General features: G+C 40.3%; 1 protein-coding gene across 2 annotated transcripts in view; it reads right to left on the minus strand.

The window, feature by feature from the left end:
- HABP4 (hyaluronan binding protein 4) overlaps positions 1 to 14,499 on the minus strand; it is a 44,870-nt gene that overhangs the window by 18,864 nt on the left and 11,507 nt on the right. The window contains exons 2-5 of one of the 2 annotated variants that reach the window (XM_074995107.1): positions 6,320 to 6,470; positions 4,862 to 5,023; positions 4,608 to 4,679; positions 2,555 to 2,635 (exon numbers count right to left, since the gene is read on the minus strand). In XM_074995107.1, coding sequence (XP_074851208.1) covers positions 2,555 to 2,635; positions 4,608 to 4,679; positions 4,862 to 5,023; positions 6,320 to 6,470 — 466 coding nt within the window. The remainder of the gene's footprint in view (positions 1 to 2,554; positions 2,636 to 4,607; positions 4,680 to 4,861; positions 5,024 to 6,319; positions 6,471 to 14,499) is intronic. The other variant, XM_074995108.1, reaches the window with a different exon arrangement.

Consider the following 14,499-nt stretch of genomic DNA (forward strand, 5'->3'; position numbering starts at 1 on the left):
GGAGTGGCTGCAAACAATGGGAAGCTACAAAGGATTCTAGGCAATTTAAAAATATGGGCAAACAGAATTAAGGGGTTACACTTAGACAAATCAAGATAAACTATGCTGCCTAGCACCAATTTAAAAGTGCAAGCTAAAGAACAGTAACATGGAGAAGAATCTAGTGATGACTGCAGAAAAGATATACACAAGACTGCATCTCAGTACTACTAAAAGCCTCCCAATTTATCAAATTCCAGACCAGTAAAACAACAAGCTTTACAGCCTCACAATTTTTGCCGTCTTTTTCTTAAAAGGATCAGATCAAATGGGCTGAGAAGAAAGGAAATGACTGAACAGTTAAGAGTTTTCAGATGACACTTGAAACCAAGTGCCTAATTGCAAGTGGTCATTAACAGGCAACTGGAATCAGTGACCTCTACAAAGTCACAATTAAATAGTTATGTCTGGGAGGGTTCAAACTATCTGAAGGCCCCTGTTGAGTCACCTGTCAGGAAGCTTCTGTTGCTATTGCACCACTTGTTATGAGATCAGCTCTGGAAGACAGGGTGCATTTCGCACACTAGAGCCCCAGAACAACGGTAACAGAGAAATAGCCATGTTAGTCGATATACTATCAAAACAGAAAAGCAGTCCAGTAGCACTTTAAAGACTAAAAATAATTTATTAGGTGGGGAGCTTTTGTGGGATAGACCCACTTCTTCAGACCATAGTCTGGTCTGGTATGGTTATGGTCTGAAGAAGTGGGTCTATCCCATGAAAGCTCCCCACCTAATAAATTATTTTGTTAGTCTTTAAAGTGCTACTGGACTGCTTTTTTGTTTTGACAGAACAACTCAGTCATTTTAAACACACTAAAGCCAGTATTCTGTTCAACCAGTCCCCATGCTGTAATTCTGAGCAGCAAAGCTCACACATAAAAGCACTGTCCCAGTCTGACTTTGTGCAACAGTGCAGGTTTTAGTAGATGTCCTGAATAAATTCTACCCCTAATTATGTATTCTGCCTCTTAGATACAGGATTTACTCAAGCTTCTGAAGAGTGGGCTCACTGTGCTATCTTCCACCAGAGAGTTACAGTGAGGCCCATATATTTAATACATCTTCAGTTTGTATATTGCTTTAAAAATTATCATGAAGAGTCGTATACATTCATGTATTATATGACAGCATGCCTTTCAGAGAACTTTTGCATACGCTGCTATCTTCTAGTGTGCTGTGGACTCATCCTAAAAGCAGAAGAAAAGTTTCTAGCCCCGCCCCCCCACTTTTGGCAACAAGAGCCTTAACAGGATAAGTAAATACATAGTTATCTTACTGATTCTGCAGATAAAGTCTGAAACAAAAGAATAATAGGCTTACACATTTAATAAAACTTCATAATTAAAAACCAACTGAATTTTCCCACAAGAGTTGGGTGTACTTTTCTTGTCTTTATGTTCCAATACTGAGATTAGAACACATGCATTTATATATAAAGAACTAGAACAGCTGGACTTGATTTTGGATTTCAACTACCATGAAGAGGAAAATGATGCAAAACTAATATGACCCACACTATTCAAGTAAAAGAAGCTTACCCAGGATTTTTAATACTGTTAAAATGGTATAATGCATACTTATGAGTTAAATTCTGTACTATCTGCACTACCCACATGATTTAAGTCTGTTGAAAACTAAGTTTCTGCAAGCAATATTCTTAATGAAGACACCCTCTTCATCCCCAATTAGTTTAAATCACTGAATAAACCAAATACACTAACTGCATAGTTTACAAAATTAGGTCAAAATTAATTTTTAAATCTCTCCTACCTGAAGACGAATGTACATAAAAAAGTGTCTGGCAATAACTTTTGTCTAACAGCTGGTCCAAATACAAATCAGTTAGACAGTGATTTCCTCTCAACTTCAAACATAAAGGAATGTTGGCTGAAATGTGACTCCTTACATTTTGATGTCACCAGCCTCTCATATATTATTGATGTTAGTAGCGTTCAAGTTGGAGATATTTAAACACAGTTGAGTGGACCTAATTTCAAACCGGACAATTAAAATCTATTGAAGCAAAATTAATTTTCACATCAGGACACTGATAAGAACCAATGACTGACTAGTAGTATGCAAAATATCCATCTCAATTTACCTTAGTTTTAAGAAACAATGCAACACTATTTCAAAATAGCTCATTCTTTTAAAAATCTGGGTTTGAATGAGGAAGGCCACACTGCCCATATGAATTTCAAGGGAGAAGTTCCTGTTTTAACACTTGGGTTTTGTTTTTTTTTGGCAGGTTGATATTGCCAATGCTTCCAATTATTGTATAGTAGTATAAATGTAGTATTTGAAGGCCTCAGTTGGGAGTGGTGCCCTATTTTTATTTTGCATCTACATTTATACAGATTTTAAAACATTTATATAGTGCCAAAAGTCTGCTAAGTGCTTTACAGACACATTGAAAGGCACAGTCTTAAACATCTTCCAGTATGAATCAAGAATGTTGGGATTGGCCAGTTTTGTTTGCATTTTAGAATTAAGATATTCAAAACAGACTGTACTTGGTCAGAGGTTCTCCTTCAGATGCCTCTTGGTGATCTGCTGTGTCTGTCTCTTCCACAGGAGCAGTCTGTTCCATCTCACTGGAAAATTAAAAAACAAAAACCACACATTTCTACATCATACTGCAAGATCACCAATCAACGGACCGCCCCCGCATTCTTTTTAAATGTGAATATTACATGACCAACTGAAGACAGAATGCTCTCTGGAATTGTCTCAGATTCTGAAAGGACTTTACAGTTCTCATAAGATACCAATCTACTGGTCACTCAAACTACAATAAACCATCAGATGTGACTGCTTTAGTGTCCTAATAATAAAAGATTATATAGCAGGAAGCACCAGAAATCCTTGGCTGGAGGAAGTGGTAACCATAAATATGTGAAAGCCAAAAGTGTGTATGTACAAGATACAAGAAAATTTCACCATAATCAGACTTAATACCAATTTTAGATCACTTTTTGTAGTTCAACTGTTTTATGTTTAGTGACATGCAGACTAATATAAACTTATCTAAGTTCCTAGACAGTACTTTTCGTAACACCGAAGATGAATTTATCGAAATTAGAAACAATAGTTTTACAATGGTGCCAAGTGAAATATAAAAATTTAGTATATGAGCACATAATTCAGACCATATGCATTAATGTGTATCTTTGCAGTACTTGGGATACTAGACTGAAATGACTACAAGTATTAATGCAGCAATTCCCTTTTTCCTATCTGATCTACCGCAGGCTTCAGAGAAAGGTATAAAAAGCCTCTAAAGAACAACTAGTGAAACATAATTGTGGGCAGAAAGCTATTTCTTTGCTTATATCCTGAAGGAAGATTGATATGCTCTTGTACCATCACTAAAAATAAAGATGAGCAGTGGCAGATGATATTCTTGCTGATCTTTACGTGAATCATCTAGAATCATATACATCTACCTCAATAGCTTGCAGCCCTGATTTCCACAAGATAGTTGTGTGCTGGGCAAGACAGTGTATCCCAATAAGCTTTAAATTTGTTTTATGAGAAAAGGTAAACTGCGAATACCCAAAAGACCTTTGCCACAAAATTTCATATATCTAGTTTCATTTTTAATTCATTTTATTGACTTTCAACAGACTGTAGAATGCCCCGATGACTTACATGCTTTTCAGAGAGAGACAAGGTAGGTGAGATATGTTTTTTTAAATGGCCCGATTTCTGTTGACAGAAGGTACAAACTTTTGAAAGTTGCGCCTTAAGTCTTTAAGATACCTGTTTTATTGTAAGTTACAACTAATTCTACTCTGTCTCTCACCCTTGCACAGCTTGCCATTTTAAGTTAGAATTATTAAAATGTGCATTTGTGAGCTATTAAAGTTGATTATCTATGAAGTAGCATGTGAGTTAGACCAATGAGCAAGAAAAGACTAATAGCCATTACAGAGATTTGACATAAATTAGAAGTTTTGCTTGTTTTCCCCCCCGAAGGTTAGGTCATTTTAAGAGAACCTAGGTAAGCCATTTAGTCCTGATATGTCCCCTTGCGGAAAAGCAGGCTTATGCATTTACTAGAGTAACATTTAACTGAAAAATCAACACATCTCTAGCAGTGTAAAGGGGTACAAAAGGTGGCTTGTGGTCCTATTTCCAATTTAAGGAGATTTCAAACAGAACCAGACCAAGAGTATAGAACAACTTCTAAGACCTGGATATTTTCTTAGCACTGTAGAATTCTCTTTAAAATTGACACAGGCCAGTCACAGGCCAAACTCACCATTTAATAAAAATAGGAAAAGTCAATTATATTTCATCCCAGTCAAAAGATGACTTGGCCTTATGCAAACAGATACTTGGAAGCCTGCCTTAAATGAAGGCTCTCCATCAGGCTAGGATCCATTCGGTAAGCTTCAACAAAAGGGGCCTGTAGGACACTAAGAATATTGAACAGCTCGGCTCGCCATAACAGTTAAAGACAGGGTGAATGGATAAAGCTTGAAATAAAGCTAACTGTGACCAAGCACATTACTTTACAAAAATTTTTATAAAAAGTAGAATGGGCACAAATTTTCTTTGTACCTCAGATCGTCTTTAACTGTTCCCCAGTTGCGAGCTCCACTTCCACCCCTTTTGTCTTCTGTTCTGCTTCCTCTAGAAACAGAAACAGTATTCTTCAAATTAAGAAATTCCTTCTTATTGATGTACCAAACTGAAAGTAACATTAGTTTGCTGACTGTACTTTTCCCCACTCCAACCCCTCAGAGAGCTATTGAAATGTCTGGAGAGTGTGACCGATATTTCAGATGAGAGCAGTAAATATACAAAGCACTTACGTTTTATCACTCCCACTCTGTCTTTCAAATTCCCGTTTCCCTCTTTGGTCATAGCCATTAAAACTTCTGTTCAACCCACCACCTCTTCCTCGGCTTCGCATTCCACCTCTTATTCCCCCACGACCTCGCATTGGTCTTTCACGGTCAAATCGATCAACAGGCCTGAAAAGCAAGGAAGATTTCTAGTTAGACTACTTCTACATAAAAAGTTATAAGGGAAAACTTGATGGGATAGGAATGCTTTCATGCAGTTGTGATAACAGATCCATTACTATATTCACTCATTACTGTAAGTTTTTATACCACATCTTTCACAAGCATACACTCATCTTACGTCCAGACTGGTGCTCTTTGTCAGCATTAAAAACAAATAGAGGCTAGATGTGAACAGTTTAAGGCCTGCAGTCTTTTATCCTTACATCAGTAATAGTGATTATTAATTATGCACTTTTTTCTAAATATGACAAACATCTCAAAGTATTTTATTAGGCACTATGATTACCGTCATATGTCCAATTTGCATGTGCATGGTGTAAGCTCTAGACTTACAAGAGTCAGCATATCATGAGAACTTTCGGTAACAGGAGGGAAAAGGGGCTACAGCTTTCAACATGGATAACAAAAATGCAGGTTGCAAGACAACTTACACACTAGAGCATGAGTGTCCAACCTGCGGCCTGCGGGCCGCATGCAGCCCTGGACAGTAATGCGGCCCCACAAGATCGTAAACTTTTAACATTATTATGTGATTTATATACATTAACTATGTTATATATTTTGTATGCAGCCCAAGACTATCTTCACTCAATGCGGCCCAGGCAAGCCAAAAGTTTGGACACCCATGCACTAGAGCATCAGCTGAGTCCCAGTGAAATAAGAAATGAATTGCTGAAACTGACTACATCTCCTCACTCACCTAGCACTTATGGACAGGAAGGGTACTCTGAACTTGACTGTCCATACAACACTAAACACTGATGCCCAGAGATGCTCTGTCTAGGGTGGGTGGCGGCGGTGCAGATGGGAGGTGGGAGGAGATCACAAACAAAACCACTGCTGAAAATAAGCATTGGCAAGCTGCATATCAATTATTTTTAACTATGAACTAGTCCTATATGTTTTAGCAGAGGAATTTCATGGAGATAAATTTTGTGGCAATGCTCACTTATTGTAAGGGTTAATGGCATTTGGTCACATTTTGCTTCCGAATCTAGACAAGCAATTAATTAAAATATGACAGGTGATGTTAACACACATACATTGAAATCATGAAAAACACTACCAAGTACTAATGGCAGAGGCTGAAACCAGACCATTAAATCAATTGCTTTGCTAATGAAAAAGTCTGTATTATTTCATTAGAAAAGTAACTGACATGAAAACACTATACCCGAACAAGACATGAAGACACCATACCCTTTACTGAGGGCCACCCTGAATGTTGTTAGAAGTACATACTTTTCTACCGTGAATTCCACTTGTCTCTCCTTTTCATAGGGACGGTATTCCCTGAAAGAAGGTCTCCATTCAGCTTTGTCTTGTTTTATCTCTGTTCCCCTGTTTTCATTCCATCCTTGTTGTTCTCCCCTTTTAGAAGCTCGCTTCTGACCTTCACACACACACATACAAAAAAAAAAAAGTGTGAGGAATCTAAATATAAGTAATACTTTTGATGAAGAAATACCTAGCATAGTGAATGCTAGTGGGAAGAGGAAAGGTTCAGAAGATTAAAAAAAAATTAAAATTACTTAGAAAAGTTAGACATCTGCAAGTCACCAGGCCCTGATGAAATGCTTCCTAGAATGCTCAAGGAGCTGACAGAGGAGGTATCTAAGCCTGTTAGCTATCATCTATAAAAAGTCCTGGAAGTCGGGAGAGATTACAGAAGACTGGAAAATGGCAAATACAGTGCCCATCTACAAAGAGGAAAATAAGAACAACCCAGGAAACTACAGTTTAAATTCCGTACTGGAGAACACAATGGAACAAGTAATTAAGGAATTAATTTGCAAACATCTGGAAGAAAATAGGTGGCTGTTACCTATCACCCAAAGATTTGTAAAGAATAAATCACGCCAAACCAATCTGATTGCTTTCTTTGATAGAATAAGAAGGCTTGTGGATAAGACAGATGCAGTGGATGTGGTATACCTAGACTTTAGTAAGTCATTTGATATGATCTTGCATGACCTTATCAATAACCTAAGCAAACAAAATTTAGATAGGGCTACTATTATTAGGTAGATGCATGACTGGCTGGATAACCGTTCTCAGAGAGCAGTTATTAACGGTTTGCAGTCATGCTGGAAGGGCATAATAAGTAGGGTTCTGCAGGGGTCTGTCTTGGCACCAGTTCTATTCAATATATTCAATTTAAATATTGGCATAGAAAGTATGCTGGGAGGCAGTAGCAACTGCTTTGGAGTATAGCGTCAGAACTCAAAATGCTCTGGACAAACTAGAGAAATGGTCTGAGGTAAACAGGATGAAGTTTAATAGGGACAAATGCAAAGTGGTCAATTTAGCAAGAAACAATCAGATTCATACACAGAGAATGGGAAGCAAGCGTCCAGGAAGAAGTACAGCGGAAAGGGGTCATAGTGAACCACAAGCTAAATATGAGTCAGTGTGATGTGGCTGCAAAAAAAAGCAAACATGATTCTGGGATGCATTAACAGGAGTGTTGTGAACAAAATACGAGGAGTCATTCTTCCGCTCTACTCAGCACTAGTTAGGCCTCAACTGGAGTAATGTGTCCAGTTCTGGGCACCACATTGCAAGAAAGATGTGGAGAAATTGGAGAAGGTCCAGAAAAGAGTAACAAGACTGATTACAGAGAACATGAGGAAAAACTGAAATAACTGGGCTTGCTTAGTTTAGAAAAGAGAAGATTGAGAGGGAACATGATAGCTGTTTTCAAGTACAGTAGACCCTCAATTTATGCGAGGGTTCTGTTCCCACGGCCCCTCATGTAACCCAAATTTCACGTAAATCGAGGAGCAGCTTGCCCCCCGCCCCAGCAGAACACAGCCAGGGACGCAGCAGGAGCTCCTGGAGCTCCTTTTGCAAGGCAAGTCCTGAGGCTGTGGTGGGATTTAAACCTGGCAGTGGGTTGAGGCTGTGGGAGGGGTACATGGGGGTTAAGCCTGGGGTGGGGCTGGGCGTGGAGTTGAGTTGGAGCCACGTGCGGCGGGGGTGGGCAGGCAGGGTTGAGCCAGAGGCCTGCTCAGGTGGTGAGCGAGCCGTGGGGGGGTTTGAACTGGTGCAGGAGGATGGAACCAGAGCCACGCATGTGGTGGGGGGAGAGGTGTGAACTGGGGCAGGAGGATGGAACTGGAGCTGTGCACAGTGTTTGAACCAGGGTGGTGAGATTGAGCCAGAGCCAGGTATGGAGGTGGGGACTGAGCCACAGCCAGGTGTGAGGGTGGGGGTGAAGCGGAGCTGTCCATGGATGGTGAGCAGGACCTGGGGGCGCTGAGTCAGGGCCAAGGGGACCAGGATTTTGAGCTGCGATTAACTCATGTGAATTGATTGCAACTTGAAATCATGTATTTTGAGGGTTTACTGTGCCTGAAAAATGGTTACAAAGAGGAGGGAGGAAAATTGTTCTCCTTGGCTTCTGGGCATAGGACAAGGAGCAATGGGCTTAAACTGCAGCAAGGGAGGTTTAAATTGGACATTAGGGAAAAACTTCCTAACTCAGGGTGGTTAAACATTGGAAAAATTGCCTAGGAAGGTTGTGGAATCTTCATCACTGGAGATATTTAAGAGCAGGTTAGACAGACATCTATCGGGGATGGTCTAGACGGTGCTTGGTCCTGCCACGAGGACAGGGGATGGGATTCAAAGACCTTTCAAGGTCCCTTCCCGTTCTATTGTTCTATGATTCTATAAAGCAGCATTACTTTCAATTACCAGACTACTGGCTTGGAGAGGTAACTGTCACCATACAGTCTACTTTTATACTCCAAGCAAGACACTATAGCTGGAACTGGTAACACCACCTGTGGTTAAGGTTGCTTAACACTTTCTATCAGAAAAGATCATGATTTCTGTTGCTTATGACTCCAAACTTGAGCCATTCAGGCTGAAATCACCATGCCAGGCATCTACCTCAAAAAAACTACAGCAAGGTCAGGGAAATTAACTGATTTTGCTAAAAATTTTTTTTTTAAAAAAAAATATATCTTTCCTCCTGCATTCTTCCAAAGCTCTCTCATTGTGTACCCAGACAGTACAGATGGCAGAACAGCCTGACTGCTGCTACACTATGGGATGAGGAATGGGCAGATGGGAAGCAAGGCTGCTGCAGGAGCCAAAGGATGGGGAACCAGAGTCAGGAAGCTGGAAGTGAACAGGAGAAGAGGGGGACAGAAACAGGGAGATTTATAACCCTTAGAACAAGTTCTACCACAACCTGGAACTGAAACCCTGGCATCCTCAGTGTTTACACTGCTCTATGAGCGGTAACCAGGTGTGAAACTCACTGACATCCCTTTTTAGTGGTCGCCCATAAACAGTGACAATTAGTACTGCTGTGTGTAGTATTATTATTGCTGTTTCAGGCCCAGGATAAGACAGACAAAATGGGTGAGGTATCTGTTGAAACAACCGCTACAGGTTGAACCTCTCTGATCCAAAACAGTCTAATCCAGCAAACTCTAATCCGGCATGATTTTAGTCAGCCTGATGACCACTTTTCGGGTGTGGCCAAGGTTCCTGTGACTCCATGATGTTTGTTTATAACCACTAGTCAAGGCTCTCAATGTTCCGTGCTGTTATTTGGCTGTAATTTACCCCTAAATGTTTAAGAGGCCAGTAAGCAGTGTAAGTGTTGGTAATGTGCTAGAAAATATTGACTTTCCGTCACCCCACAAATTCTCTTTTCTGGCCACCGGTCAGGTTCTGCAGATGCTGGACAAGAGAGGTTCAACCTGTATTAGTGAAAAGTACATGCTTTCAAGCTTAAATGGAAGTGAAACGGAAACTCTATAATGCTCAAAAGCTTCTCTCTTGCACCAACAGTAATTGGTCCCATGAAAGATATCACCTCACCCACCTTCACCAATTACACTACAACTAGTTACTCCAAGAAATTACACAAAAAATGAGATGTGAGGGTTGCAAAGACAAGCACTGAAGATGTAGGAAATGCCAAAATCGAGGGTCCCCTTCTATGTATGCATTATGATTCTGTCTTTAATTACATAATCCCTTACTCTTTTTCCACAAAGCACCCCTAATTTACCCACTGCACAGGATGCATTCTGCTCTGGAAATGAGTAAGGCTGTTGTATAGAGGATCATTTCCTTAACTGATGGAGGAATTGAAAGCTGTGCAGTGAATGAGGCAAGGGATCGCAGGAAGTGAAAGGATGGTCTTGTAGTTAATGTCACCTTGGACAACTGAATTCTATCCCTGCTTCTGCCAATGAATTCCAATGGGATAACGGACAAGCCACCCCAACCAAACTTTTTACAGCTAGCCACTAATGGTGTGATTTTTTTTTGAGCACACAAAGTGACAGAAGGACCAGACACACAGATATGCTGAGCACACAAATGCAACTCAAGTCAATGGAAGATGAGCACTGAACCTATTAAGAGCTACAGCAACCCTAAATATCCTTAGAACAATTTAGAGCATAGGTGTCTCAAGCTGAGTCTCCAAAATTACTGGTCAATTGGATATTTTGGCAACCTGTGCTTCAGTTCCTGCATATATGAAATGAGGGTAATACCACTACTCAATCCAGCCTGGAGATTGTGAAGATGAATTCAATTATCTTTATGAAGCTACTCAGATACCACCAGTAGGGCTGTGATACATGGCCAGAAAAATTTAAGCAGCTCACAGGAAACTGACCCATATTTATCATTTACAGACATACTACAAGAGAATGTAAACAGTACTTAGGGATGTTGTGTCAGACAATAACTTTAAAATGCAAACCTGTATAATTGAGAATTAGAGGTAATACTACTTGTATCTATCTACTTCTATTGTGTTAGAGGTTAACCACAAGGACAGTTCCTGCTTATTAGTCAGCTGTTGATTCAGAGATCAAAAGGCAATATTAACAGATGAATCTTGGGTGAAATAATGTCATTGTCTATATGTCTCTGAAGTTTGTGGTAAACTGTATATTAACTGCTTAATGAATAGTCACAGAGAGGCAGCCGTGTTAATTTGTATCTTCACAAAAACAAAAAGCCATCTTGTAGCACTTTAAAGACTAACAAAATGATTCCAGAGCTGAAGAAGTGGGTCTGTCCCACAAAAAGCTCATCGCCTAAAAAAACCATTTAATTAGTCTTTCAAGTGCTACAAGGCTGCTTTTTTATGTTTTGCTTAACGAATGTTAGCATTAATTCAAAGAGCTATTAATCAATAATGTTTAGAAAATACAGTAAACTATTTGATATCCAGCATTCAAACAACCAGACTTCACTATTAACTGGCATTCCATTGCAGCCTTCACTCACACCAGAGCAGGACCGAACTGCCCAGAGCATATTGGAAACTCCTGCATATCCAGCATATAGGAATATCCAACAACCTCCTAGTCCCAGGGTTGCCAGATATCAAAGAGTTTACTGTAGAAGGTTACTTTAAAAACCTATTTACCCAGGAATGCATGGTCGAGAGGCTGCTATAAAAGGCTTTTGAGACCTGATCCTTTCATGTCAGACCTTTATGATAAAGGTGATACTTTATGCATGGGGAGGTTGAGTCTGTAAAATGGTCACCTCCAGTCACACCTGGATCACCCTAACTATGAACAATGGCCTATCAATTACTGACTAATTCTAAAAGAACTCTTTGCAACCACAAAGCTCACCACCTCTACTATGAAACTGATATCAGAACTGTAGTGCTGTCTGCAATATTCACTCTTACTTAATGAATTTTAATTCAGTCAATAAGAATTAGCCATAAGCATGTATTCGGGTAAAATCTTGAGCATTCATTCACTTGGAAGGTAACATGGACTTTCATATTTGACTTGGCTGCCTGGGTTGTTTTAAGAAACCTGTGTTTTGGGGCCCAGTTAACCAATAAGGTATTATAAAAGCTGTTTTATGCTAATTTGGTAAATAAAAGTATTGTAATATCCACCAGCTTTTGGGAGTTGTCTGCCTCATTCTTTACAGCTTGCCCTCAGTAACCTTGGGTGGCCCATCCCCAGGGTCCCTGGTCACAGGGCAATACAGAAACATACAGAAAACAATGGGAGCAGTGTAGGGCAATGGTGGGCACCCCATGTGGCCTACTGGGGCACCGCCTGCAGCCCAGTGACCCTCCCCCACTGTGCCTCTTGCGTCCTGGAGCCCCATACTTCCTACTTCTCCTTTTGGAGTGCCACAAACTGCCTGATTCATGCTCTGTCCCTGCCTCTACCACTCTGTCCCAGATCTGGAATGCCACAAATCATTGAACTCTTTGCATTCTGAAAGTGCTGGACGGGTGGCAAAGGAGGAAGAATTGGGGGGCTCCGGAGTCCTGGTATGGAAGCGCATGAGGCTGGGCAGCAGACAGGGGTACACAGGCTGCAAGTGGAATCCCAGTGGGACAAGAGCTGCTGCAGCCCACTGAGATGAAGGAGGGCCATTAATACAGCCCATTCACTCTTCTTAACTGCCCAACCATGGGCAGGGTATGAATCATAGAATGCTAGGACTGCATGGCAAGTGTTAAACACCACCTGGGCACACTGAACAAAGCAGGTAGGGGTCCCATGGAAAAAGGCCACCCACAATCATATAATTCAGGACTTGTGAAAGTTCCAAGGGTGCCATCTTCATCAATGGTAGCTTACTTAAAGGAGTCACATATTCCTCAATAACGTCCACCTTCTCACTTTTGCGCAGCTGACACATGCCATAGAAATTTATGGGAGTTCTCAAAACCTTCCATAAGGGAAATATAATGCATGGCAGTACATTGAAAATTAATGCCCCAAATTAAACTATGAACTCTACACAAGTTAGCCTTAGATCAAACATTGCATGTTGTCTCTTTCCTACAGTACTGAAAATTAAAACAATTTACAAACTGTATGTAAACCATTAGCAAAGTGCAGCCATCACACCCAAAATTATATAGACAGTAAGGCTAGGTCTACACTATAGCGATCTATCAACAGAAGTTACTATCAGAAGTAATCTTCTGACAAAACTTTTGTCGACAGATTGCAGCCACACATGAAAGAAGATTGCTCTATCGACCTGCTCTATCGACACAGAGCAGCCGGACTACTTGGCCTCTCTCTCAACAGAATGGACAACTGGAAACACAGCAAACAGGGCTGCCTGGTGTCCCAGAAGTCCAGTCTGTTGACAGAGGGTCCGGCTGGATTGCCCACACTGGCTTTCTGTTGACAGGGCGTTCTGCGTTCTAGGGGTACGGCAGAAGGCTGCTGACAGAAGGGCCGTGTTCTGTCAATTTGCTGTCAACAGAATGCATTTGTAACATGGACGCTCTGTGAGTTTTGTTGACAAAACTCTCTAAAGTAGACATAGCTTAAGTGAAGAACACTATCAACGTGAAACCAAAGGGGAAAATGTAGATCTGTAGAATATATTTAGTAATGTCACAGCGTAACAAGAAAAAGTTAATATTCCTTACCTAAGCCAAATTGATTGTTAGCATTACAAAGGACAAGTGATCAGAGACACTCTATGACATCCCATCTGAGTGATTCCACCACCAAACTTAACACAGGACCATTTATATATATATATAATGATTATGACCATATAAACTGTCCCTCCCCATCCATAGATTTCAACTTACCACTAAAATGAAAACTGATTCTGAAACAGTTAAAAACTTGGCACAAGTAAGACACAATAAGTCTCTAGCTTTGTGTAAAGAGGGTTAGCTTTCAAAATGTTAACTGATATGGTTGTGTAAAACAACTAGCTCTGATGGGAGTCAGATGCCCCACTCCTCCCACTGAGCTGTTGAGATTAAATCCTAATGTTAAGACTGGCAATACATAGCTTGAGATTTCTTCAGAATTGGTCAGCAGTGGAAAAAGCTAACAGTCCACTGCTCTTACATGTAGTGACAGATGTTAAGAATGAATAGAAAAGCAACTAGTTGCTGTCATGACTTTAGAGTGAGGGAGGGAAAAAAGGGAAATTAAAATCCAGTTGTCTAATGCCTCAAATGCCTTCTGGTTATCAAAACAAACAAAAAAAAAAAAACAACACCCAAACTTAGCAGGTGTCCCAAATCCTACCCTCCCACTATTTCTCACTCAGCGGTCCAAATATTCAGCTATTTTCTCTCTCTCTCTGACCCCAGGTCTTCAGAGCCATTTTAAAATGTAAAATTTGTATCACACACAATTGGAAGCGTAATACGATGAATTTAAATATCAAAGCAAAGTTACTGTCTTGAATGAGAAATGGGAAGCAGGGCAACAGCGATCTGCTCCATAATTCAAAGGTCACTGGTATAAGATATGACACCATATAAGATGTTAACGCATTAAAGATTCAGGAAGAAGCATGGTTGTAATCAACAGAATTTTCTTTTCATATTTCCCTTCAAAAGAATAACAAATTGCAAAAAAAGACACTAAAAGGCTACTGAGGTTGCATTTTTAAGTTTCCATGCACAACCTGCA

Source organism: Carettochelys insculpta, chromosome 5 (genome assembly GCF_033958435.1).
Source record: "Carettochelys insculpta isolate YL-2023 chromosome 5, ASM3395843v1, whole genome shotgun sequence".
NCBI classification, from domain to species: Eukaryota; Metazoa; Chordata; order Testudines; family Carettochelyidae; genus Carettochelys; species Carettochelys insculpta.